At 43.4% G+C, this 26,975-nt stretch overlaps 1 protein-coding gene across 2 annotated transcripts in view; it reads right to left on the bottom strand.

Moving 5' to 3' along the window:
• WDR11 (WD repeat domain 11) overlaps positions 1-26,975 on the bottom strand; it is a 677,364-nt gene that overhangs the window by 430,763 nt on the left and 219,626 nt on the right. For both annotated transcript variants that reach the window (XM_078643933.1, XM_078643932.1), the window contains exons 10-11: positions 16,459-16,638; positions 4,309-4,393 (exon numbers count right to left, since the gene is read on the bottom strand). In XM_078643933.1, coding sequence (XP_078500059.1) covers positions 4,309-4,393; positions 16,459-16,638 — 265 coding nt within the window. The remainder of the gene's footprint in view (positions 1-4,308; positions 4,394-16,458; positions 16,639-26,975) is intronic.

The raw sequence follows: 26,975 nt of genomic DNA, 5'->3' as shown, positions 1-26,975 counted from the left end.
AACAGCACCAAGGTTATTAGCAAACGAAAAAATGATTTTCCTAGGGAAACACATTCATAACTATAGCTATCCGGAGGCGAAAGCCGCTGGGGGTTCAGGGTGTGTATGCATACAGTCATACCCACACGCTTTCGAGAGCTCAGTACCTGTGGTCTAACTCGCCTACTCCGCTGGCTATAAGACAGCAAACAGTGTTATACAGGCCACCGTTTCCTTTCCGTGAGATGCACAAAGTAGCTGAACCTAGTAGTGCCTCTCTGTGGCGCTTCTGTTCATAAGAAGAGAAAAGGTAAAATGCAGACTCTCTCTTCTCATAAAGCCCCAGTGAGCAGCCAACACTCCGTTTTCTCCAGTGCAAAAGCTGAACGCCCCTTTAAGGTACAGGTCCTTCCAGAGCATGTGTCATTGTGCAAGGAAGCCTTGCAGTCTACGAATGCCAGTCTGAGCGTACAGGAGAAGGAGGACCTCTGACCCTAGTCTCGTGAAAGTTACATGCCCCTCCTGTCAAAGCAAAGGGGCGCAGCTACCATTGGGGCAACAGGTGCAGTGGCACTGGACCAAACACGAAGAGATTGGAGACCAGTGCCCTTGGGAGTCGGGGGAGGTTATTGATCCCTGATAAAAGCTGTATTTTACTTTCCCAATAGTAGGCGCAAGGGGCCTTTTCTTGCTTGCACCAGGGTCCTTGCTATCCTTCCTACGTAGTGCCTACACATCTAAAAGTTTTAAAATGATCATTCTAAGCTGTTTGTGTCTAGAGGCCTCAATCCCTACAGAAATAGGACACACCACGCCAGAGCCCACTTGAGCACCTCATAGTAGACATTACACGATGTGGGACTTTCTTGTCTGCAACCGTGCTGAGCACTGGTGACAGAAAGCCTCAAAGCCCAGACTACATGACAGCATTCCAAGGATGATGCATCTGGCCATGCCCCACATACTGAAATTGCTTGAAAGGAAAGCCATCATCCTCTAGAATGAAACTACACTTGTACACTGATCACAAGTTGACGTCATGAGGTTAAAGGAGAGTAAAACACTGGATTACTTTAGTATATAATGATTCCAGGGTATTTTAGAAATCCAGAGTCTGTCCCTGAAAGCTAAAGTAACACACAGTTTAAATAAAGCAGTGGCGTGCTATTCAACCTTCTCATGTCACTGTGGTTTATTCGTCATGTTCCCCATCTATTTCACTTTAAATCCCCTTTTCACACCACTTACGTAGTGCAGAACGTCTGCTCCATGTCCATGACCAATTCAATTAGTGGACCTCTCCTTCATTATGCAACATTAGTGGTACCAATTTTGTTGCAGCACATTTCTTTGGGTAGACTGGTTTCCATGTGCTACAGTATCATGGCCCCTTTACATTTGCACTCTCTTTGAGTAACCCCTTGTAATAAGCATCCTAACGGAATCCATTACAGAAGTTAGTAATAATGCAGTTTTGTTTGTGAGAGACAATTTGAATCTTTAGATATGGAAGCGAAAGTCAAAATCGATTTTCCATGAGAGTTGGAGTTTACAAGTGAAATATTTTTTTAGTTTTAAAATCAGTATTTTTTTTAGTTGGGAGAAAAAATTAATGAGGTCAAAAGGAGCTTGTTATTTCAAGAGCAGCTGACAGGAAATTTTGAAACAATAATGCATACAATGAAGTAAAATATGCGTTATTCGTAACAATGAGAAAAATAAACCAGAAACCAGAGGAATAAGTTGAAGAAAAAATGGTGCATACAGATGTCTTAATAGAGGGGAAAGCGTAGAGGCTAGTGGGTATTCTAATAACCTGCCTTGAACACAGATGTAGTGTGGAGTCTTGAAAAAAAAATCAAAGACTACCACGTAGCATTCAGTTCTGTATGGATTCCGCTAGCATCAGGACAATAATCAAACAGATAAGAAACACTAAAAAGAAATCTGCTAACCTGTACTTGCAGGCCTGATAGTCCCCACAGGAGATATTTGGCCAGTCCCCGCTTGCACAAACCCATTCACCATCGTCATTCGGTTTCACTGCCTTAGACCAGTGGTTTTGAACCTGTGGCCCACGAAGCCTACTCAGGGGGTCCACAACTGCTTTGAAAATTTTAAAATGTTCTGTGTATGTTAAGGAATTCAGAATTTGAGGCTGAAAATTAAGTTGATATCTACAGATTGGTTTGTGGGAGCAGTTTAAGTACTTCAAACAGAAAATAGTATGGATGAGGAGTAACATAAATTGGATTTAAGAAGCGCTCCATCCTTCCCTTTAAAAGTACATTTTTTATTTGTTTATATCATATGTATTTGTGATTTAAATAAAAGATTTCACCATTTGCATATTTGTTTAATGAATGTTTGTCTGTTTTTTGTGTGTATTGATTTGCAGTCATGAAAAATGCTCAGGACGGGGTCCCCGGCTTCCAGTGTGTCAGTGGCGTTTCCGGGATGCGAAAAATGATTCACTAGGGTCTCTAGTAATGATTAGGGGGGGGGGGGGTCCACAGAAATCAGAAGATTAAAAACCACTGCCCTAGACCACACATGCTGTTTTGTCTGCTCGAAGGCACCACAGAGAGGCATCAAAGTTTTTCAGTAGAGGGCTTACAAAGCATCATGGGCACCGAGCATTGTCAATCCATTTCTGTAAGCCTCACCTAAATTGGCCCTGAAAGAACGAGCCCTTTTCTGCACATCGTCCATCTGCACATCTTCAACCTACTCCCTTTCCTCTTCAGCACCCGCTTTTCATTCATCCCCAAATGCATCTCCCTAACTTCACCACTTCCAAACATACACTGCACTCACTCACACTTGTATTTCCTTTTGCTTGTTGCCCTGTAAATATGTTGCCATCTGTGCATACCCTTCACCCACATTTCCACAGAATTGCAATTATAACTGAAATACATGATCATTGTTCTGAGAGAGGCCAACCCACTGACAAGCACTTTGCTTTGGCTTCAGCATCAGAGCTCTCAATCAAAGCCCCTCATAAATACCTGGCACGGCTCAAAGTATGCAGAGAAAAAAACATACAGAAACACAACATGATCAAATAGCTAACTCTTGAGAAAGCCAAGATTAAGTAAAACGTGAAATAAGAAAGAAGTTAACTGACATGTACTGCCTTTATGTTTTTAACACTCATTGTTCGTAAATCAATCTATATTTTTGGCATTAATATTTTTAAAGGCAAGAAGATAGGGCCAGTTTTATTGTCATGCAGCAGATAACCGTCTATTGTACGCACATATCTCTCGTTTGCGCTCTACTCGAATATTTGGATCAACTTCACAAGGGAACAACAACCCTGGCCTGCTTGTCTTCTGGATCAATTTTGCTGGGGAACAAATACAGCGGATCTACTTCAAACGGGGCCAGCGACGTGCAGCCAGAGCCTCGAGTGTCACAGTGGGAGAGGTTAGCGTGATGAGGGGTCTCATCACAATATACAGAATAGAAGATTAGCATTCTAACACTTACCATTACTGAGAATAATGCACGAAAACACACGTTAGCACCTACTCTTCCTACATGTGACAAATGGGAAAGGGTGTGATCTATGCCTGTGAATGATAGGCGGCTGCTTGTACATGTAGGGACGGAGACTACAGCCCCAGAAACCTTGAAGCTGAAAGCGGCACTAGCCTATAGTGGATACTGCCATGGACTACAATGGTAATGAAGGCTGTAGAATAGTAAACCCTGCGCTGTGTGTCACAGTTCTGAAAGTTGATTTACTGCTTGGCTTCAGTATCCTGCTTCAGAGCGAGGCGGAGCAGGCAGCCTGGAACAGACAGCCCAGACTTAAATACATTGATTTGTTTAGCGATGTTATTGTATCTCTAAATAAATCGATCTATTTAATATTTGTACAGAAATGTATAGGAATTTCAGGGGGGCGCACCCCCAGAGCTGTAAAGGAGAAACCACCCCTGCAATTCACATAAGTTTTTGCATACCTGAACGTTACTTATATTCCTAAAAATAATTTGCTTAATCCTAATTTACTCACAGTTTTTTGACCTACTGGAAACAATGTGGGGGTACATTTTAGGGGTACTAGAAATGTGTAGTTCCTATAAAAATCAACGGAGAAAAGACACAGGAATACATGTTCAAGTTATTCAACCGGGCTTTGTGGATCCGGCCAAGTGACCGTTTTCATGGGCATCCACACAAGAGGAACCTAATGCCTCTCTTGACTCGCTCACCAATGGGTCCAAACATGGAGGATACAGTGACTCGACATAGCTCACAGCACACCCACATACCACAAGAAAAAGAAAAAGAGCCTCAGCCGCGCGTGGCACTCACCTGACCTCACACGAGTGGACATTTAACTCTTTGTGCAGCAGGCCTGTCGTGAGATGGTAGATTAGCACTGACCCGTTGCTTGTACCTGGAACATGTACAATTGTAAAAAATAAATAAAGTTAAAGCACAGCAGAAACCTTTCAAGTCTAGTCAAATGTTATTTCAGATTTTATTTTCAGAACTACACACAAAACGACAACAATACATAATCTACAAAACATTTTTTCAATGTACCTTTCATGTTTATGTGATGATTCAAAGGAAGTACAAGCCAAATAGTAGAAAGATGGTTTGGAAATGCTGATCTGTATGGCTTATGAATGCACTATTAAAGTAGACCTTGCAAAGGCATATGTGCGCCCCTTAATGTTCAAGATCATGGAGCTGGATAAATAAACAAAATGATCACAGCTGTGTGGAGGACAAGCACTTTTTTGTGGAAGCATACAACTCCTGCTCAGTCAAAACATGTACTTCTGTCCCTCAACATGTGGGTGGAGTCAAGACCCTCTCCTGGTGACACTCGCATAATTGTCAGGGGATAGCTGCAATGTTAAACCAGACCATAACAAAGATCTGACCAAACAGGCTGGAATTTTACCCCACAGGCTTACAATCAATCTCAAGCTAATAATTTTGTACTTCTGACTCAGAGCCAAGCCATCAGTTGTTGGCAGAGATTGTCTACCAAATAAGAATATTTACAGATGACACTTTAATGACCCTTTACTCCACTGAAGGAAAAAATAAATCAATACAAGTCTATTTTTTATTTTTATATATGCAAGTAGATTGCATCACTTGTATTTAGCACAAGTAGTTATATGGAATTTGAGTGAGGATTTTTTTTGTGACGGATTGGCATTTTGTGAAAATACCGTAGTCTAGTTTGGAGTGAGAGGCAGGGATTGCCTACTGATGTCAAGCAATCCATCAATCGGGGTTTTGTATAGCGCAGCTACTCACCACAGAGGGGCTCAAGGTGCTGGGGGGACAGTGGGACTGCTGATCCATCTGGTATCAGTTCAAGAGTCAAGTCTTGAGCTGTCAGTGACTCATACCACTGTGACAAGTGCTGATGGAAACTGTCTGTTCACACATAGTACTAAACTGAGTATCTGGAAATGGTTATTTCTTTGTAAAGTAAAAATAGTTTTGCTTTATTATGTTTGTTACTAACCCTTCCTTGTTTGCATCTGGTAGGTCTTCCTTCCATAACTTTGAAGTTCGCTTTACCTTGAATTCATATACATCTCAAACCAAGTAGATATTAACATTGACAGCTCTCGTACAGCTGCACTACTGCTGCAGCACTGTACATTCAGCTTTGTGTAGAAGCTTCCATTATCATTTTGTATCCAGTGCATTGGAAATTAAGGAACACCAGACGTATCGGGACAGCCCACTGTCATGACTACTGCACTATAATGCACAACTCTACTTCAGCTCAGTTTTTACTCATACATTGCAATTACACTACAAAGCACAAAAGACTCAGAAGAAAGGTGTAGTGTGGCAAATGGGGGTAATAATTGAGGCAGACACAAGGTAAGCTTGAGTATTTATTTACTCTGTGAGAGCGCCGGGGAAAAGCTCCAGCTCTCACTCTAACTGGGCTACCAATGGTCGAAGATGGCCACCCGCGCTCACAGCGTCTACCGTCACGTGATGACGGGACCACTAGAGCTTAACACTACAAAAGGGGGGTATGAGGAAGGAAGATGGAGGAGAAGGCGAGTGGATATAAACAAAGGGTATATGTAATCATTGATAATCTTTGTTGGTATTTGATTAATGTCAATTTGTTGTGAACGGGGTTGGCTATTTTATTCTGCAGAGTCGTCGATATGTGCTCTGACGCGAGTATGTAAGGTGACATCATCAGAATTCATGCAGGGTTTGCATAAAAGCTGTGGTAATAAATGGGCTTCTCATATAAAAATGGACATTGAAAACGTATACATACATTTTACTTACAAACAGGATAATTAAAGAAAAGTTATGTTTCCGTCATAAGTTTACATCAAAATAAAACAGGAGATGAAAATAGTTTGCTGATGAGAGCAAATATATGAGTTGATCGCCATGAGATGTCCGATTATAGATTTTTTTATCATTGACCTCTCACGACTTCTTCAGGCAACTTCTAGTCTAATCCGCTCACATACTAGAAGGAAGAGTGGTTTCGCAAAACCTGAAATCTTTTTTTTATATTTTGCATTTAAGATTTTGCCAAATACAGAAAGTAGTGGCATGAAGGTAAAACAGGAGCACAAAACAGCAGGATGAAAAGGGACAAACAAAAACAAAGCTCAAATATACTACACAGTCATGCACTTACTCACCTGACTTCCATACAGTGAAATAATGACTGAGCCAAGCTAACAAAAAAACTCTTCTGGTACTAAAGATCATACAGCAGATGAAAATTCTTCCAAATGACTCTAAATGTGTCAACGAGCCTCTTCATCTGAGTAAAGTTATTTCCAAACAGGCTACTCTGGATCAGTCAGATGCCAATCCTTGACTGTCGGTTTCCTCTTGTCTATCCAAGTGCAAAGAATACGTTTAGCAAAGAGAATCAGGGAATCGTTTTTATCAGGCATTTCATATATAACCATGAAGGACTGTTGTGCAGCTCTCATCTTAGTTAAAAAGTAAGTATTACTAATCCTATAATCTAAGAACAGGCTCAGTCTCTTAAAGACATTTAAAATTCTAGTATTTGCATGGCAATACATTCTCAAGTAGATTCATTATCCTACTTGAGACCCAATCCATACACTGCTGTCAGACGTCAATATGCCATTTAATTCCAGAAATCCTGCTCTAGTGGCATATATGCCTTATTTAACCAGATCAGTCGCAAAAGTGAGATACCTATAGAGTGAATTAAGAATTAAAAATGTTGGTGACATGGTCAGCTGTGCAAAATGGAGTGTGCCATTTGTCAGCAATCTTCCAGACTCAAATCCCACAGCATCCTGCTCTGCAAACGCATCGAACAAGCCGCCAATGCAATATTCCTATTCTTGTGGGGGAGCTAGATGGAAGGAGGGGAAAAGTTGTATGCTGCTGAAAGCCCAGACAGGGAACAAGAATTTAATCAGCAGACCCAGAGGTTCACTTACTCATAAAGAGTAAGCAACTGGGGGAGACTAGCGTGGCAACAGGAGAATCAACCTGTACCAGAAGAAGCTGGGTGAATTGGAGACGGACCCACCACCTCCAAAACATAACGCCCTGACACAAGGGGTTTTTGCAGCCGCCCTTCACCTCTGTCCTGGCACCTCTGTGAAAGAGGAACGGGTCACAGTGGGCGAAAGGAGGCCTAGAGTGAAGTGGACATGTGGGGTGCCACCTGTTGTTTAATCAATGCAGCTCTGGCCAGGAGAGGAGGCGCTTCCTACCCCCTTTCTGGGGGACAAGTGGTGCGAGACAAAGGTGAGAGAACATGCCTGGGAAACACTTCAGGTTGGAAAGGGACATCAGGAGGTTGCTCATGAGTCACCGGGCGAGGCTGGCTGGGGAAGTCAACCGCTTAGCCCCTCACTCGCTTGAGGATTAGTGAGACCTGCCTTTGGAGACAGGGTGTTTCTTTTCAGTGAGCTCCTCCAGAGCATGGTAATAGAGCATTGAAGGCCCTCAGGATCAGGACATGTGGAGCAGAAGCAGGCTGTAACATGGTGTAACAGACTCCTGGGCTGAGGCTAGATACCATGGCCATCCTTGTGGAAATAGCTGTGATAACTGGGCCTGAGGGAGAGATAAAGAGTGAGGTGGTGAGAAACATCGAGCTAGCACAACAAAACCACTCACTGGCAACCACCCAGGAACATCATTGTTCCCAGCTGGCTTAATTTGCCGCTCGCAGAGATGAGGTGGAAGCTGTTGTTACAACATATTAGAAAATACCTACGAGGACAGGGGTCACTGATACCAGACTATGACCAAAACTGATGTAAGGTGACTAGACCTCTTCAGTGCGTATCACACTATAAATCTCTTCAAGGAAAGACCCTTTTAAAAGTATTGTCCTTGGCTTCCACTTCCTTTATAGCGAAGAAAAAACCTAGGCCTGCCTCCAAGTATAGAAAGCTGCATACATTTACCGAGGGAGTGACTCCAGCTACAGCAAGGTCTAGATGTCTCGCTATTACCACATAGCAGGATAGAGAAACAGAAGCAGATTGACACTGCAGTAGCTCATATAAGCTGTCCAGAAACTTAAGATGATATCAAGCGAACTGGAGTAGTGTGCTGAAGATTCAGAGGGGCAATCCAGATGAAATTACCTATGTTTCATAGGATTTCCTGGCAGACAAGAAGGCCCCAATCCTGCAGAGTTTCTGAGGACGTGGATGAGAGGGCTGCTTTCGGGCAACTTGTGTGTCCTCAGAGAAAGAGCCCACTACTCGCTCAGTCCCAAACCTCCACCTCGATCACTATATATGGACTTGGTACTACATGCAGATAGAGGAAAAAAAACAAGACAGGTCATATTTGGGGAACAGTGAATTCTTGTATTACCAGATTACACGGAAAAGGTGCAGAAACAAAACCAATCCTTTGTCAAACAAAAACTTCGATCTATGGGGTTAAAGTACATGCTTTTGTACAAAAATTTGAATCATGCACCAAGAAATAAAAAAACATTTGTTTGTAACCAATGAAAAGGTCATGGAATAAGTAGAGGAACACCACAGCCCACACAGAAGAGGCACTGCATAGAGGGAAATACTGTATCTTCAAACTGTGAAACCCATCCCCATGAAAAACGATCTAGAAGCCGGTGTACGTTAAGAAAACGGCATACAGAGGGGAGAAAATTTCCTACAATTAAAAGTGACCAGGGTATTTCCAATGGAGGCTCATCAGAATCAGAAAAACATGAACACGACCTCCATATACTCTATCAAAAAATGAATCAGACTCAGCACAAAAAAGATGGCGGCAGAGGAGGGAAGACAGCTTGCATCTCATGAAATATTCCCTATACCGATGTATGTGTGGAGGGAAAGTCTTAGGAGAATGGGACTGCCAAATTATGGTATACATCGGGGGAACTGTAGTATTTGATTAGGGACACAAAGCAGGACGTGCATACAGTTAATACCACTTCTGGAGTGTCAGTACCCTAGTATTAGGTTGGCCAACCATGAACAAATCCTCTTCATAGGGAACAACATGCTAAAGAAGTATGTCACTCTGTTTGGTATAAGTAGTACTGTCAGATGACAGTAATAGTTTAATGGGTTAAATACAATCTAAAACAATAAATGTTTGGTAAGTTTTTTTAAATGTATTTTTTTACCCTAAGGACGTGTAAAGGTAGGCAGGGTTGGGTGATACAACCTTTCCAAAGTTAAGGAACCAAGAACATCAAAACTCGCACTGTGGAAATGGGGTTGGGAAAAGGGAATTGGACGTTTCCATTAAGCTTTTGATGAAAGTTCACTTGGGTAAACAGCACATTCAAAGGAATAGTAGACAGCAGCATATTAACTAGGGCTTTCCTATATTGCATAACAACAAAATACCACATAGGCTATAGGAAAAGGTGAGAGACTGCAGATTATTTGGTAGAATGTGAAAGGATAGGGAACAACATGCCAAAGGAAGTGTGTCACCCTGTTTGGTATAAGTAGTACAGTCAGACGGCAGTAACAGTTTAACAGGGAAAGACAATCTAAAACAACATGAGTTCAGTTTGTTTTTTTACTACAAGAAAGTATAAAGGTAGATGGGGGTTGGGTGATACAACAACATTTATAATAAGGCAGAAAAGATAGCCCGTTTGTGACGGAGTGCCTGTACGCCAAACTCTAAATCAGGATCTTAGTCTCACTTCAAGAAACCGACTTATTAGCCAAGCAGAGTCCATTTTTATGTATATTATTATTATTAATTTGTAATGTTATTTGTAGACCACAAAACTGTCATACACACCACACTCTTGAGATCCTTACAATGGCATCTGGCTGCTTGCTGATAATCATTAAAGCAAGGCACCGAAGGATGAGGACGTGGAGTTCTCTTCTTTAAGGGTAATGTGATATCTAGAGCTGTAGTGATCCAGGCCTGGTAATTATCATATGCCTCTGTAAACGAGTTGGTGGATGTAGGAGGGGGAGAAGATAGAAGATGTTGCCCCAATTCGTCAGGTGATAATTTGAACCAAGACCTTGTAGGGCCCAGAGGGGCCGTTTTCCTTCTTTGGTCCCTTGAATTTAACGTTATCAGGCAGTTGTAAATAACATTTTATTAATGAGTGATCAGTCCAAACTTGAGGACATACCCCATTTAGGTTAATCGGGCCTTGAATGGAAAAAAGTTAGATCCAAAGTATGTCCATGGACTTGTGTGGGGCACGTGACCAATTGATGGAGCCCAATAGCTACTAAGCAATTCAGCAGGATTGAAGATACTGAAATGCTGCTCTGGGAGAACCCCATTAATTCAGCCTGTTCAAAGTCCTTCAGTTGTAAAGTTTTTAGTTTGAGATGAGATTTATAAATGATAGCCAATCCATCCCTTCTCTGTGGAAGTTGGGGGAGGTGTACAATCGTGTAGATTTCGGGGCAGGCTATCCCTCAAATCAAAATTGGAGTCAATGACATGATAAACTCCAATTCCGACAGATCAGCAAATTCCGCAACATGCAACTGTTCCATTACACTAAAGCACTGGGACTGACCGACTTATGGAGATTTAAACATCTCTCAGAGAAGCAATATTCATATTTTTGAGGAACATATTTAACTCTTTCAAGAAAGGAACACACATTGGTTCCTACAGAACAGGTCCCTACAATAGTCGAAGCTAAGTATCTGCCAAAAGGGATATTAGATCGCTGACCCGTTAAGTGCCAATGAGTGATGGAAACAGAAAAGGTGTGCCCACATGGAGAATATAAACTCCTTGGAAAACAAGATACTAACAATTGAGGCTACTTTGTCTGACAGCCCTACAAGGGATGAGTGTCTTAGACAAATAGAAATAATGCAAACATAAATAAAGAAAAGCAACAGTATTTGGTAACAGAGCAAAAAGTGTACAAAGTGAGAGACAAGGCGGGACGCCTCTTGGCATGGCTTAGTTTAAGGAAAGAGGAGGCTAGATGGGTAGAGGAAGTGGAAAACGAAAGGAAGAAAAATAACAGTAGACTTGGCAATAGTTAAAACATTTACTAAACATCCTGAAGACATCTACAAAGCCACACATTAGATGCGAGAAGAAGACATTAAAAGCTTCATAGAATACTGGACATCTACACCCTAGGGAAAGATGAGAAGAGGCTACTATAAAGTGACTTATCTTTGGAAGAATTAACAGAACACATTAAGCAAATATGGTGGTAAAATTCCAGGCCTCAAAGGTTTCCCTGCAGAGCTCTACAAAAGGCTCTTTACACTAGTCGGACCTCACTTAATAAATATGTTAAAGGAGGCCTGAGACTTAAAACATGCAACTATTACAGTAATACACAAAAAAGACAAACCAAATGGAGATTGCACTTCAACAATCCAATCTTCTTACAAAGAGGCTCATTACGATTTTGGGCGGAAAGCCTCCGCCCAACACCGTCCCTGACCCGGGACCGACCAATTCGCGGTCGGCGGTTCCAACCGCCGGATTACGATGTGACCGAACATTATTCTGATGGATTCCCATTGTTTCCTATGGGAGCTCGTGTTACGCCCGATAACCGGCCGTAACTCAGGCTCCCATGGGGAAACGGGGTGTGTGTGGAAAACCCTGCACCCTGCCGCAGGCACCCCATGATGCCTGCCTCTCAGTGCAGGGTTTTACAGGGGTGTACCCTAGGTACCCACTCGGCCATCAACCGTAGGCCGCGGCCAAAGTCTCTTTCCAACAGCCCTTCCATGTAGGAAAGGCCGGCGCCGAACGGCTGTTGAAAAGCGACATTGTACTCGCAACAGCGAAAACAATGTCCATGGGGGGTTACGATGCAGTTCCGACACACAAGAATACTCTGTGAGTAGGTTGAAACGGAGTCGGAATGACTGGGCTGTTTACGTTCCGATCGAAAACATCGTAATCGGGCGGCTGGACTGTAAACCGACTGAGGCAGTCAGAAAGCTTCCGACTGTCGGGCGGACGCTTTCCACCCGAGATCATAATGAGCCCCTAAATGTAGAGACCAAGGTGCTGGCTAAAATCCTAGTAACAAGGCCAACAAAAGTAATATCTGCCCTAGTGCAAAAAGACAAGTCTGTATACACTATATTCCACTGGGCTTAGACTCAATAACTAGCTGAAAGATAAAGCAAGCTAAGGAACTTCTCAGCATGTCATCAGATGCTGAAAAAGCGTTTGATTCAATCCACTTTCAAAACCGTTTTCAGACTCTGCAACTCTTCCTATTTGGCCCGAATATCTGTAAATAAGTAGGGCTGCTTAACAAGGGCCAAACAGCCACAGTTAAGAGTTGAGGGTGTGATGGTCTCTTCGTTTGCACTGGAACAAGGCATGCAGCAGGGATGCACACTCTCCTCTTCACATTTTGCCTCTGGTCTGTTGGCATAGATCAAATAGTGACATAGTGGGATTTGCCTTAGAAACCTATGGTTAAAGAGAAAAGATATCACTGTACTCATATGACATACTTCGCTACACTGCTAAGCATATTCTGGGTATAAAATTAATTGGGGAAAATCTATCATATTTAGGAATACTACATGACAAATAGGAAAGTAACAGCACCATGGCATCAAATCGACAGATGTAGGGTTTAATATCCAAGTATATATGCCACATTCAATAAGGAACTATGTTTTGCAAGGAACATAGAACCTCCTGAAAAGGGTTTCAGGCGATGTGCTTAGATGGGTAACATTCCCCCTGACACTACTGGGCAAAGCAGCAACTAAAATGCTTGCTCTGACAACGTTGCTCTACGCCATTTATAATACTTGAAACCTTTTTGGTGCAACTTGACAGGGAATTAGGATTTTCCCTGGAACGGGGTGGCCCTCATGATAGCGTACAAATCATTGTGCAGAACATTGTACATTGGAAGAATACCATTGCCAGTAATGAGCACATACTCCTGGGCTGCTCAGTTTCAAATAATAAATGTTTGCACCTTCGCCCAAGGGACAACCCAGCAACAAGTCTAGATAGACATTTCATAGATACGCACACATATGAATATTATATATATATGGGGGAAGGGAAAGGAGAAAGCTCATGTTAGGGACAGAAGACATTAGCAATCTGGGACAGGGCCAACAATCATTTAGGGCTAAAATATAAAATCACTGTATTATGTGTAAACAGTTTAAAAGAGGTGCTTAAATTGTACGAGATGCTACAGAGGGACCTCTCAAATGATGAGCAGAAATGCACCTGTGTATGGCAGTAATCTACAGAAGAAGAGTTTGCCCTTAGAAGTTCGAAAAGGTGTGAGGAAGTTCAGAAATTAGTATGGTCCAAGAGAGGAAAGACGATGACCAAGGTCAAGCTACAATAGGGAATAAACACTATGGAATGACTAGGAAGAAGGGGGTGATCCTGCAAGACTGGAGACCCAACAGACAGATGGTTGTGTGATGAAAACATACTGTAATGGGAACACAGGATACATGATTTGCCTATGTAACTGTACTGATGACCAATATGGATTTTGGGGCGGGGGTTTTGCAAGTTTCAAAAACAAAATTAATCAGAAGAAAAAAGAATTAAAATTTTTAAGTGATCTGAATTCGAGTCTCTTAAACTCAAACTAAGAAAGATCACAACTGATCTTTGAGCAAGGGCTTTGCTTATTTTATATAATATGGAAGTTGAGGAAATGTTTTCCAACGTCACCTGCCTGCCTTTATTATATACTTTATTTAAACATGTCTAAATCAACCCTGGGCCCACCACACCACTTTTGAGAAAAACAACAGATTCTAGTGACAATCTATTTGTGAATTCCGAAATATATTTCTGGCATATCACAACACAAAGTGGCATCTGAATTCAGTAAGGGATCATTGGGGAACATCATCATAGTGCCCTTCCATACATGAAGGCATTCTCCAACAGATGTATACCTACTTTTCTCATTCTATTGTTTGTGTTTTAGGAGGATGATTTGATGTCAAGAGGATCCGAATGTCTACACTCCATTTGTATACACATAGAGCTGATCAGACAGTTGTTGTAACCTTATGGCTCATTTATATATCCGGTCTCTAAAGACAAATCCACCTTTGCCCTTGGGCCTCTTGAAGGAATTCAAGAAATCTTTTTTTTTTTAATCCATGCCCTATAAAATAACAATGCTTTGTAGATCAGAATCAAATCATTTGATAAGGACAAATGAGAACAACTGAAAACATAACAGCAAACCCTTTTTTGAGGGTTTTAATTCTCTCCTGGTCTTTAAGAAGTTGACACCTAGGGCACATTTTAAGACTTGATGCTTCAGAGGGAATAACCCTGACAGAAACACACCACAGCGGCCTTTCATCACAGACACAAAAAGACATCACTTCCTACTAAGGACAGCACAGTGGAGACAAACAGTTCCCCCCCCCCCCCCCCCCACGCACACCATCCCAGGATTAAAGCTATCAAAGACACACAATGTATTAAAAGTTTGTGTTTGGGTTAGTAAGTATTCTATCTCATCATTAGCTCTCCCGTGCATGCACAGGACAGCAGTGCGAAGTACTCCCACGTTTAATCACACCTGTGACAGCAGTTACACAAAAGCGACACCATATAATAGCATCTCACAAATGCCTTCCTAGCTTTCGTGGGACCTAATATCACCTCTTGCTAAATGCTAGAGTATGCACAAAGTGAAAACACTCCATGCTGAATACTGAAAGTGAGTTGATGTTTTCAATACTTGTCATATCGCAGCTTTCGAAACATTCATTTAGTTCTTTGCTTGACTGTCATGCCACATTCTTTTCTAGGTATAGAAAAAATGATGGGTAGCATCCTACATTAATCTCAGCCACTGGAAATTACTCAGACAGCATCCCAGCCCACCGTTATTGTGCACACCATGCCATCTCAGTTTGCTTGTGTTCCGGCTCAGGGAGGACCTGACCTTGCAGTTCAGGCTGGTTTGTTCTCACTGGAGAAGGGCGATGACTGATTTACATATTGCTGGGTCATGGTCTGCAAAATAACGATAGACTGGGATGCGGCAAGGGTAATTACCAGTGACTGAGATTAATTCAAGCATTCCATCTTTTATGTTTTGCATACTTTAGTATTCAGTTCTAGGGGCATCCGGAAAAAAATAACATGTAATCACCCATGCCCTGGCCTCAACATTTAACACCTTTCAATTGGTTCAATCCCACGAGTATTCTTGCATTTCAGCTAGATATTACAACAGGAACATGAGCAAAGTATATAGGTAAAGAGTTCAGTCATTATAAACATTCTTGATTTCCCAAATACGTTAGTATCTATACTCTATAGTCAGTAGATGATGGCGAATGTCAGTGGGGTGTGGCAGGATAGCATCACAAGATGTTTACTAACACACCACTATTTTGACAATACAAACTATGTAGCCACAAAATCTATCTGAGTAACAATGTCATGTTTTAATACTATCCATAAAACATCATGCTAAACAAACCGGAACCTGTAAACTTATTTTTTATCCACAGGTATAGAAATCCTGACCATATAAAAACAGTATCCTACAGACCACACATTTTCTAGCTAAGCAGATCGTGAGTTCTATTTTTTTCTTTCAGAAGTCCTCTTCAGGGTGCAGAGATACAGGGACCGCATAGTAGCGTCATATTCACACCAACTAAAAAGTTGAAGTTGGTTCTATTACCAAGATTTGTTGGCCACCAGCACAGCATGGTGGGTGCGTTCTTCTGAGGTGACTATGTCCTTCAGCATAGTGTACTGTGTTTACAAATCAGCAACTGACTCCCTACAAATCATCGATTAACTCCCTATGGCACTCAGAAACATGGCCCAAACTATGACCAGGTGCAAAAAGTGGACAGAAATTCATCAACACTCCGTTAACTAATGCGCCTTGCTAGGACTGGTCTATGTAGATTATCCAATAACTTTCCGCTTACCTACCAGTTACTCTCTCTTTTTACAATACTTTCACATGTAGCCTTGCATTCTTCTGCCTTGCAGACTTACCAATAGCCACCAGAGGCTGGTACTGTTTGAGATTCTTTGTGGTTAGTGGAGGGCACATCCGCACAACAAAGTTTGGTAAAGGTAGCCCAGACAGAAGACCAGTTAGAAGAAACTTCAGGTGCACTTCTGGCATGAGAGGAAGTTTCTGGTGCCCATCGCCTGCCTGCATGCTCTGCCCGGCTGTACAAACAGAAGAGGGAACAATTATTTTGAAAGGGTTTACACCATTTGTGACACATATCACTAACTGCCTCTGTTAATATAGAAATTACAATCGTATTACTCCCTTTTTGCTGATTCTAAACGCTCGATCTCTGCAGTAATGGACCTTGTGGGTATATGCAACTTTCTGAGAAAGACAGCAATCTTGACAGACGACTCTTTTTTCACGATAGAAAACCTTCATATTATCTAAGGCAGGGGTCTCCAACGAGTAGCTCTGGAGCTACTGGTAGCTCGCCAGTACCCTCAAAGTAGCTCTCAGAGGTGCAGTCAATCTTGGTATCTCATTCAGAGAGTATATGCAGAGACTCTAAGTATATAAAAAAAGGTAGCACTGCTCAGCTGAAGATCTCTAGCCAACCAGCCTACAGCAGGGACTCATCTTAACAATCAAACACATACTTTGTCTGTCTATTGAGTATGCCATATGGTCACCTTTATCCAGTCTCGGACTAAGTCACAAAGTGATTGGCAATGTGGAAGTCCACTGCATTATCAATTTCACCATGTGTGTGATCAGTGGGCCATAAATGAAGAGTGATAGTGGTAGCCGGAGCAGTAATCAGTGCTGACTCATTAAAGTGGGGAACTGCAGGAGTCAGAGTGAAAATGTTTCAGTTGGGTGCATGAGCAGCCAAAGCCTGAGGAAAGCTGTAATCCTGAGCAGAGAAAATTAAGAGCCACATCTGCATTAATGTATGTGTGCGCCCATTATAAACACTATTGCTTTCTGTAAGCTACACCTGGTGTCAAGAACCACCAAATGGATATGCTCCCCCCAACATATGGGTTTTGTCTGTGGCACAATTGTGTCAGTTCATGGCATAATAGTGCCAATGACATAATTATGGCCATCCTTGACTATTTGGAGTATTCTTGTTCTAGTTATGGTATACTGGCAGCGATCAGTGACATATTAAGAGCATGACTGCACTATATTCAGGTGTCCCTAATATAATTGTGGTTGCCCCTTGCATAACAATGGCCTTGACTAATAATATGGTGGCCATCCTGGTCCTTATGGTGTTCAGCCTTGGCACAATTGTATCCTGGTAAGCATTATTGGCATCATACAGTCGTCCTCTGTGCTATGGTGCCATGGCGTATGACTGTAACAACTGAGCATTCAAAGCAGTCTGTCCATGTGAGGCGTTTGTACAGGTGAGTGCTCAATTAAAATGACAAGCTGGGGTTTGGGGGTTGTGTATTTCCTAAAAATGAAAATGTGTATTTTAAAGGGATTTGTTTTTTGACAAACAAAGGTTTTCTTCGGGAAAATTTAGTTTGTTTGCCCAAAATGGAAAGTGGTGATAGGAAAATCTGTGTATTTTCAGAAATTGATATGCTGATGAAGACAAAAGGTTGCAATTCCAAAACACATTCAAAGTTGATACTTAAAAGATAATTCAAGCTGAATTGATGAGACTTATTGCTGTGGTTATGACCTTTGTGCCACAAGGCATGTGAAGATTTGAATGTTACTTTATCAGTCAGGTGGGGATCTTGATAAATGTTTACTTAGCATTTCTTCTGGTAACATCACCTTGAATACTTGGGTGCCACGTTTTAATCCTGCTTAGGGTGATCATAGAGTAATGTTGACATGTGCAGTCAATATTTTACAGTGATACAATATGCAAGTAGCTCGACAGGACTTTCCTTGAGCTGAAGTAGCTCTCAAAACAGAAAAGGTTGGAGACCCCTGATCTAAGGTAAAGCACTTGTTTGAGCAGCTTCAGAGAAAAAAGAATGCAGCAATAAAGATGTAAATGCGTGGCAAGCTGATAAAAAAGACATATGGTCTAAAACAAGTACATGTACATGTGAAACTCGATGTGCACATTTCTGCAGCAGCCAATCAGACACTATTCCCAGTTCTAGTTGTAGTCATTAGCATAAGTATTTGTATCCTAGGGCTTTGTCATCCTAATTCTGTGGATAATATGTGAGAATCCTGAGAGTAACCTCTGGCTATCTTGTGGTTAACTTATGGGGAATTTGATGGTCTCAACTCATTATTCTGTGAACATAAGTCAAGCATAACTTAAGGATATTCAAAGATAAATTGTGTGTTAACTGTAGGCATCCTGGGTGGATCTTAGTACGTTCCTGTCATTATCATCTGGCTAACCCATTTGCATTTTATGGGTGGGACATGGTATGTCATGCCTAGCATCTGGGTATCATGTTCGTATGTAACAAGTATTAGTGGTTATTCCATGGATATGTAAGCATAGCTTGTGGAGATTTTTGAGTTATCTTGTAGGTACCTGATGGGTTACCAAGTCATCAGCCCGTACCCCATAAACATCCAAGGACTTTTTATTAACCCAGTTCCAACTTTCTGGTGGTAGCAGTGGTGGTGGTAGAACACTTATGAGATGCCACTCTGAGACCAAGCCTCCGGTGCCCTCTTCAAAAGGGCCTCTGGGATGATATTCAAAGAACTGTGCAGCGACAGACAGGATCCATTAATGTAAGTAATTCTCATCTTCTGAGAAATGTCAGCAGCCATTACAAAGTGACTGGGTTCATCCATACCTGCCAGGCTAGGTTTCACGTCAAATTTTGATGATATGATAATGCACAGAACGGCAAATGGTGGGCCCGATTCACAGAACTAACTTAAGAAAAAATCCTAAACTTACTACCATTTTGGTATTCACAGAAGGCACTTACTCATTTTGGTATTCACAGAAGGCACTTACTCATTTCGGTATTCACAGAAGTTAGGACTCCTAACTTTAGGACTCCTAAATGCCTTCTGAGAATACCGAAAGTCTTAAAATTAGGATTTTTCTAAGTTTAGTAGTAGTAAAGTTAAGACTCCTAACTTTAGGACTCCTAAATGCCTTCTGTGAATACCAAAAGTCTTAAAATCAGGATTTTTCTTAGTTTAGGAGTAGTAAAGTTAGCAAGTTAACCACAACTTTTCCATTGTGAATACAATGAGATTTACGTGTACCATGAAAAAAGGACCCCTGGAACCTTTCTGATGTTTTTAAAAAAAAGTTGTTTATTTATTTGGAAGTCTTCTATAGCGCTAGCCAGACCCGAGGGTATTAGGGTGCTTTACAACATGATGAAGAAGAGACAAAATACAGGGCAAAGGCATGGAAGGAAAAATACAGAAAAAGTTCATAGGGAAGCTTTACAGTTCTGCTGAGTGTCAGAGATGAGCCGTTGAGGAAGAAAAAGTTCAAAAAGAAGCTTTACAGTTCTGCTGAGTGTCAGCGATGAGCTGTTGAGTTAGAAAGGTTGAGGGGGCCGAGGCGAAGCTTTGAGGAGGAGGGGTCAGGAGGTAGTCTCAAAATCCTAGGGAAGGCAAGACTAGTGCTGGAAATGTTCTCTTCGTGGTGCCGACCCAGGGGTTGAGAGTTCGGAGATAGGGTAAGAGGTAGGTAGTGGTTGTGCGATGACTGAAGGCTGCCAGTTGGGGGCGCGCTGACGGGTGACAGCCTGGTGGAGGTTAGAGCGTCATGTAATTGCGTTCAGGAAGGAGCGGTTGAGGTATAGGGTTTTTAGGAGGCTTTTGAATTTTGGAAAGGAGGGGGTGGTTCTGATGTTGACTGGGACGGCGTTCCAAATTTTTGGGGCGTTTCCTGCAAAAGAGCGGGCAGCAGTCTTTTGTTTACGCATTTTTAGTGGAATGAGTAGGAGGGAGTTGGAACTCCTGAGGCTTCTTGCGTGTCCGGTTTTCTTGAGTTTGGAGGCTAAGTATTCTGGTTTCGCTGTGTGCAGGGCTGTGTGTGTAGGCAGGCAGTTCTGAAACTGGCCCGCATTTCGACTAGGAGCCATTTTAGATCTCTGAGTGCCAGAGATATGAGGTCAAATTTCTTGATTCCGGTGACCATTCTGGCTGCAGCATTGAGGGTAGTTTTGAGCGGGGCTAGGTGAGAGCGAGCTGTACCTGAGAGAACTGTGTTCCCATAGTTCAGTCTGGACAACACCAGGGATTGGGTGGCTTGCTTGAGGTCGGAGGAGGGGATGTGGGGTTTGATTTTGTTAAGGAGCTTCAGATTGAGGAAGGCGCTCTTGGCGGAGTTCTTGATGTGATTGGACATGGAGAGTTTGTGGTCAAGGGTGATTCCCAGTGATTTGACCGAGGTTGCCAGGGTGAGATTTCCGTTGAGGGCATCAATAGCTTTCAACCATTCAACGATTTGCGGGTTTTCTTCCTTGTTGGAGATGAGGAGGATCTCGGTTTTACCCTGATTGAGTTTGAGGTGGTTCGTCGATAGCCATTCTTGGACTTCATTGAGGGTATTGTTGAGTCTTTGAATGTCGTTAAAGGAGGAGGTTTCCAAGTAGATCTGTCTATCATCTGCATAAAGATGAAAGGGGATATTCGCTTTTTTCAGAATGGAGGTGAGAGGTTCCATATATATATGTTGAACAGTTGAGGGGAGAGAATGGAGCCTTGAGGGACACCTCTGTTTACGGGAAAAAGTTCGGAGGCAAAGGATTTGATTTTTACTCTTTGTGAGCGGTTTTGGAAGAAGGAGGAGAACCACTGGAGGACCACTTAGTCTGCGCCTGCCCGTTCTTTGAGAGCTTTGATGAGAAGACTGTGGTCTACAGTGTCAAAAGAAGCCGACAAGTCTAGGAGGATGAGGAGACAGCAGTGGCCAACGTCGAGGGAGTTGAAGATGTCGTCCATGATGTTGAGGATTGCCGTTTCGGTGCTGTATTCTTTTCTGAAGCCTGATTGGTGTTGGTCAAGCAAATTTATGTTGTCAACATGTTTGTTCAGTTGACGAAGGACACATTTTTCGAGGACTTTGGCAATGAAAGGGAGATTAGAGATGGGTCTGAAATTATTCAGGTCGGTTGCGTCTAGGCCTGGTTTTTTCAGAAGACGAGTGACTTGGCCGACTTTAAGGCAGTCTGGAATGGTGCCAGTTTTTAGAGAACTGTTTATGATTTTGCACCAAAGTGGAGCTAGGGAGAGTTTCAGCTCTTTGACCATTTGAGCGAGAATGGGGCCGAGGTTGTGAGACGATGGCTTGGAGGAGGAGATAAGTTTGAGGATCTCCGATTCTGAGATGGGGTCAAAGGCGGACCAGGTTGTTGCTGGTCTTTTTTTTGTGGTGATTACGCTTGTTGGAGAGCAGTCTTTGTCTGGGAGAAGAAGGTTAAGGTCCAGAGAAAGTTCGATCAAGTTGATTTTTTCGTTGAAGAGGTTGGCGAAGTTGTCACATAAGGTTTTTGAGGGCTGGACGAGGGATGTCGTTGGCTTGGACGTTTGTTTTTTAATGATGTCAAAGAGTTCTCTTGGTCTGTTTTTGGCCTGATCCAGCGCAGAGCAGAAAAAGTTGGATTTTTCGTTGTTGATATGTTGTTTGTACTTTCTTCTTGCTGCTCTGAGTTCCTCGTAATGGCTGGAGGAGGGGTCTTTTCTCCAGAGACGTTCAGAGGCTCTGAGTTGCCTTCTTTCCTCATTTATGTCCTTGTTGAACCAGAATCTGGAGGGAATGTTCAAGGGTTTTTTCAGTTTCAAGGGGGCTAGTTCGTCAAGGATGGAGGACATGGTAACATTGTAGTGGGTTGTGAGTTCTTCAGTGGAGAGGCCTACCGGGGAAATGGGAAGGCGGGAGGATATTTTCTCTTCTAACTCATCTGTGTTGATCTGCGATAAGTTTGTCGACCAAGAGGGGGGGTTTGAGATGGAGGGCAGAGGCAAGGTCTGATGAGGGAGGTGGAATAGGATAAGGTGATGGTCTGACCAGTCGACGGGCAGGATGTGGTCAATGGTGATTGCGTCATGATTGGCGATGATGGCATCCAGGATGTTGTGGGTTTCTTGAGAACAGTGCTGGGTGAGGTTGTTGGTAAGGAGAAGGTCATTTAGGCTTTGAACAGGAGGACTGTTCTTATCATTCCAGTGTAGGATAAGGTCACCTAGAATGATGTTGTTGGAATCTTGGAGCGAGCAATGGGCGATTAGGTCTGATAGGTGTTCTGTGAACGTGAAGGAGTTGCCATAGAATACTTTAAGATAAACTAAGAGAAATGCACCACATACTATTGACGGGCCTCAACACCTACAGGATGATGATGAAAAGCAACCTTTTTGTGGCTCCCACATGAAGTCAGGACTGCAAGTTGGAGGGCTCCCAAACTAAACACAAGAGCAGGGGAGGCATTAAGTCTAAGTATAGTTTGCAATAGTATCCGACTTCAGTCATCAAGTAAAAACTTGTTCTACTGCAAGACAGCATATGCTCTCCTGCACAAACGATAATTGTTGCTGCCAAAGGACAGCCTTCAAGGTCTTAACGTTTCTACTGATCATATGAAATGGGCTATCCCCCGCATAGACAGATGCAATTCCCATATCTGGCGCTCAACATACTGCAGCTAAGTTAATGCAGAAATTCCTTAAAAACAGACTGTCTGCGTGGTAAAACTTGAAGGCGACAGGATGGGGAATTTCTTTCACAGAACAGAAGCAGCTTAATGGCAGCTATTTGGGTTCCCTTCCCAAATGAAGCATGCCTCTCAGAAATGTATTTTCTACTGATGTAACTCTTGTGGTATTCTTAGCCTACCTGATACTAGTTCAATTGTATATATTGTCTGATCTGACTTAAGCAAGGGACAAGAGATCTGAGAATTGTGAAAATGCCCACACTGGTGGTACTTTGGTGGCAAAAGTTACAGTTTCAAGTATCCCACTCCTTATTGCTACCACCCTGGGCTCAAGAATCAATTGGACGGCTGGCACCAGATCGACACCTACATAGATTTATAGTACATTTCCTAGCCTAGAACAGACCAACTGATGCATTTAAGCCCAAGGAGGTTCGAAACATAATTTTGAAAACTGCTTCTTTTGAATATCAGAAACACCCCACTGAGCTCAGGAATCAAATGGATAACTGTCGGTAAACCATTATCTTGACAGATCTAGGACTACATACATTTAAATTGCACCTCCTGGTCTAGCAGAGAGCAACTCAATGGATTTAAGCCCAAAGTGGTTGGAACTATCATCTAGATGGAAGGCAGAACCTTTTCTGTAGTGGGAGCTAAAATGCGGAACAGCCTACTGCAGGAGATTAGGGCAATGAAGAAACTGCTAGCTTTCCAAAAAGCCTTAAGTGTCCAAAAATGTTTGAGCTGGGCGAGAAGTTTCTGTAAGCGATTCTTAGCACCAGGGTGCCTTTTAGGTAAAATCAGCGATCAAGAAATAGCGTATAAATAAAAATTGAAAATACAAATTGATTGCTCAATGTGTTGTTGAATGGAAGAAACAAGATGCAGAAGGTGGAACTCTAGAAAGTTAATGGAGCAGGTCATCAGCCCATGCATAAACAAGCACATATGCACTCACACATACGAGCACCCACATAACCCCACAAATTACCTACACTAAGGGCAAGGCACACACATTATAAGTTAAATGTAAGTCGTACTGAAAACTGTTGAATGTATTAGTCGAATGCTACAAGACACAACTCGCTGTCTGATTCACCCACTAGGAAATGCTTAAAAGTACCATGAGGAGTACCAAAAAATTCTCACTAAAGGTGGCCAGTCTGGAAGATCTGAAGGCCACAGATGGTCAACACAAGGCATGACTTGGGGGAATAGAGCAGTGCCAGGTAAAAACTGAGAAGACTGCTGGAGGCTAAATATAGTTGACTGAGAGTTGAGAGAACTTCAGAAAATGTACCATCTCTGCCATGGCCCGCCTAGGGAAGGAGGCTGAAGTTTGGAACAATTCTACAAAGACCTCACGTCTGTGACTGCTGTAGTTCCTCAGGCTGGAGGACAGCACATATTAGGTAGGTTGTCCAGCATTTTCTGCAGACAGAAGAAAGTGGAAGTGACAATGGACTATGGCTGGAGGTATGAAGGAAATTCCAGTTATCAACAGGTTGATGCGCCGGGGCAACCTTAGACATTGGCACTGTTTCGGTCAAAACCGTATCTCTGTGAAAAGCAAGTTGTCTCTAAGACTCGAGGGCTTCCTTATAAGGTAGACAATGAATATGTTAGCTACCTTTGGCCATCTTGAATTTGTCTCATCACAGGAAGGAATCAAGATGGTGCAGATCTAGACTGTGTTTTCCTTCAGCACTAGAAAATAGAGTAAGTAGCAGGAAATGCCAATTTCTGAAGCCGGGCCTTCTCTATAGCTCCTTTGTCCAAAAGGGCTTGCAATACTTACTGTAAACTAGATGGTCCTCTGTCACTAGACTTTTAGGAGGTGGAAATTGCAACTGGTTGGAAGTAAAGGGTAGAATGTAGCTCCAATAAGCTATTCACTTGATCCACTTGACAGAAGCAATTGCTTGTCACCCAGGGAGAAAATGCTAGATCCTGCCTCAGATCCAGGAGGTTTTGTGTCTGGAAGGGCACACTAAAGTGGTTATGCAGCTGAAGCAGCTGGTGAGGCAGGAGACTAGGCTGCATGCTTCCCCTACTGTCCACATTGTTTGTGTTATCCATGGCCTCAGCCTCGAAATGGCTGTGGAGCCAGCTGGGCAGGTTGCATAAGCTGGAGCCAACAGTATTGATAACCCCTACTATAGCCATGGAAGGGGCAAAACTGTTAGTTGAATTGTGAGGTTGGAGCAGTGCGGCTCAAAGAGTGAGCTGTGGCCCTGCTACCTTTAAATCACATAAGAACTGAAACTGCTTTTTCACCAAAAAGGCAGAGCATTCAAAGGGCATGCCCATGAGAGAAGATTGTATGTCCCAGGTGAATCCCATAGACCTCATTGACTCATGTCGTCTAAGTGGCACACAAGTGCTTAATGTTCAACCTAGATTGCCAGTAGTATCCAGCCTATATTTATTGAGAAATGTTACCTCACTGCCGCCTTCTTGGATGGCCTGTATGAGAGAAAGGGTATGTCTTCAGGAAAAGCAGGCAACAACTGTGCAATGGAGTCCCAAAGCACTTGTGAGAAGCGGTCAAGTAAGCAGCTGGTATTGACCGAGAGCAGGTCAAGGGTAGCGGATGAGAACATGCGCTTGCCAATGGTTTTGTTGCCTTCGGATTCAAGGTCCAGAGGAATAGTGGGGAAATCATTCGATCTATCCTTCTGGGGAATCAATCAATCAATCAATCATTACATTAATATAGCGCGCTACTCACCCGGGAGGGTCTCAAGGCGCTGGGGCAGAGGGGTCCGCTACTGCTCGAAAAGCCAGGTCTTGAGTTGCTTCCTGAAGGAGAGATGGTCCTGGGTTCGCCTGAGGTGGGTGGGGAGGGAGTTCCATGTCTTGGCTGCCAGGTAGGAGAAGGATTTTCCTCCGGCGGTGGTTCTGCGGATGCGTGGAACGGCGGCGAGGGCGAGGCTGGTCGATCGTAGCTGGCGGGTGGGCGTGTAGAAGGTCAGTCGGTCGTTGAGGTATTTGGGGCCCAGGTCGTGGAGAGCCTTGTGTGCGTAGGTGAGGAGTCGGAAAGTGATCCTCTTGCTGATGGGGAGCCAGTGCAGGTCTCTCAGGTGGCCGGAGATGTGGCTGTGTCGGGGGATGTCCAGGATGAGTCGTGCGGAGGCGTTCTGGATGCGTTGGAGTCTTTTCTGAAGTTTGGCTGTGGTACCGGCGTAGAGGGTGTTTCCGTAGTCCAGTCGGCTGGTGACAAGTGCCTGGGTGACCGTCTTCCTGGTTTCGGTCGGGATCCACCGGAAGATCTTACGGAGCATGCGCAGGGTGCCGAAGCATGATGATGAGACGGCGTTGACTTGTCTGGACATCGAGAGGGAGGAGTCCAGGATGAAGCCCAGGTTGCGTGCGTGGTCGGTTGGCTTGGGAGTGGTGCCCAGGGCAGGGGGCCACCAGGAGTCGTCCCAGGCGGAGGGCGAAGATCCCAGGATGAGGACTTCCGTCTAGTCTGAGTTCAGTTTCAGGCGGCTGTACTTCATCCACACGGCGACGTCTCTCATCCCTTCTTGTAGGTTGGTTCTGGCTGTGGCGGGGTCGTTGGTGAGGGAGAGGATCAGCTGGGTGTCGTCGGCGTAGGAGATGATGTTGAGGTTGTGTTGGCGTGCGATGGCTGCGAGGGGGCTCATGTAGACGTTGAAGAGGGTGGGGCTGAGTGACGATCCTTGAGGTACGCCGCAGATGACTCCGGTGGCCTCTGATCTGAACGGGGGGAGACGGACTCTCTGGGTTCTTCCGGTGAGGAACGAGGTGATCCATTCCAGTGCATTCTCTTGGATTCCGACGTTGCTGAGGCGCTGCACTAGGGCGTGGTGGCAGACAGTGTCGAACGCTACGGAGAGGTCCAGGAGGATGAGGGCTGCCGTTTCCCCGTTGTCGAGCAGGGATCTGATGTC

The sequence above is a fragment of the Lissotriton helveticus genome, chromosome 5_1, assembly GCF_964261635.1.
Source record: "Lissotriton helveticus chromosome 5_1, aLisHel1.1, whole genome shotgun sequence".
NCBI lineage: Eukaryota > Metazoa > Chordata > Amphibia > Caudata > Salamandridae > Lissotriton > Lissotriton helveticus.
This window is presented reverse-complemented; position numbering and strand designations above follow the sequence as displayed.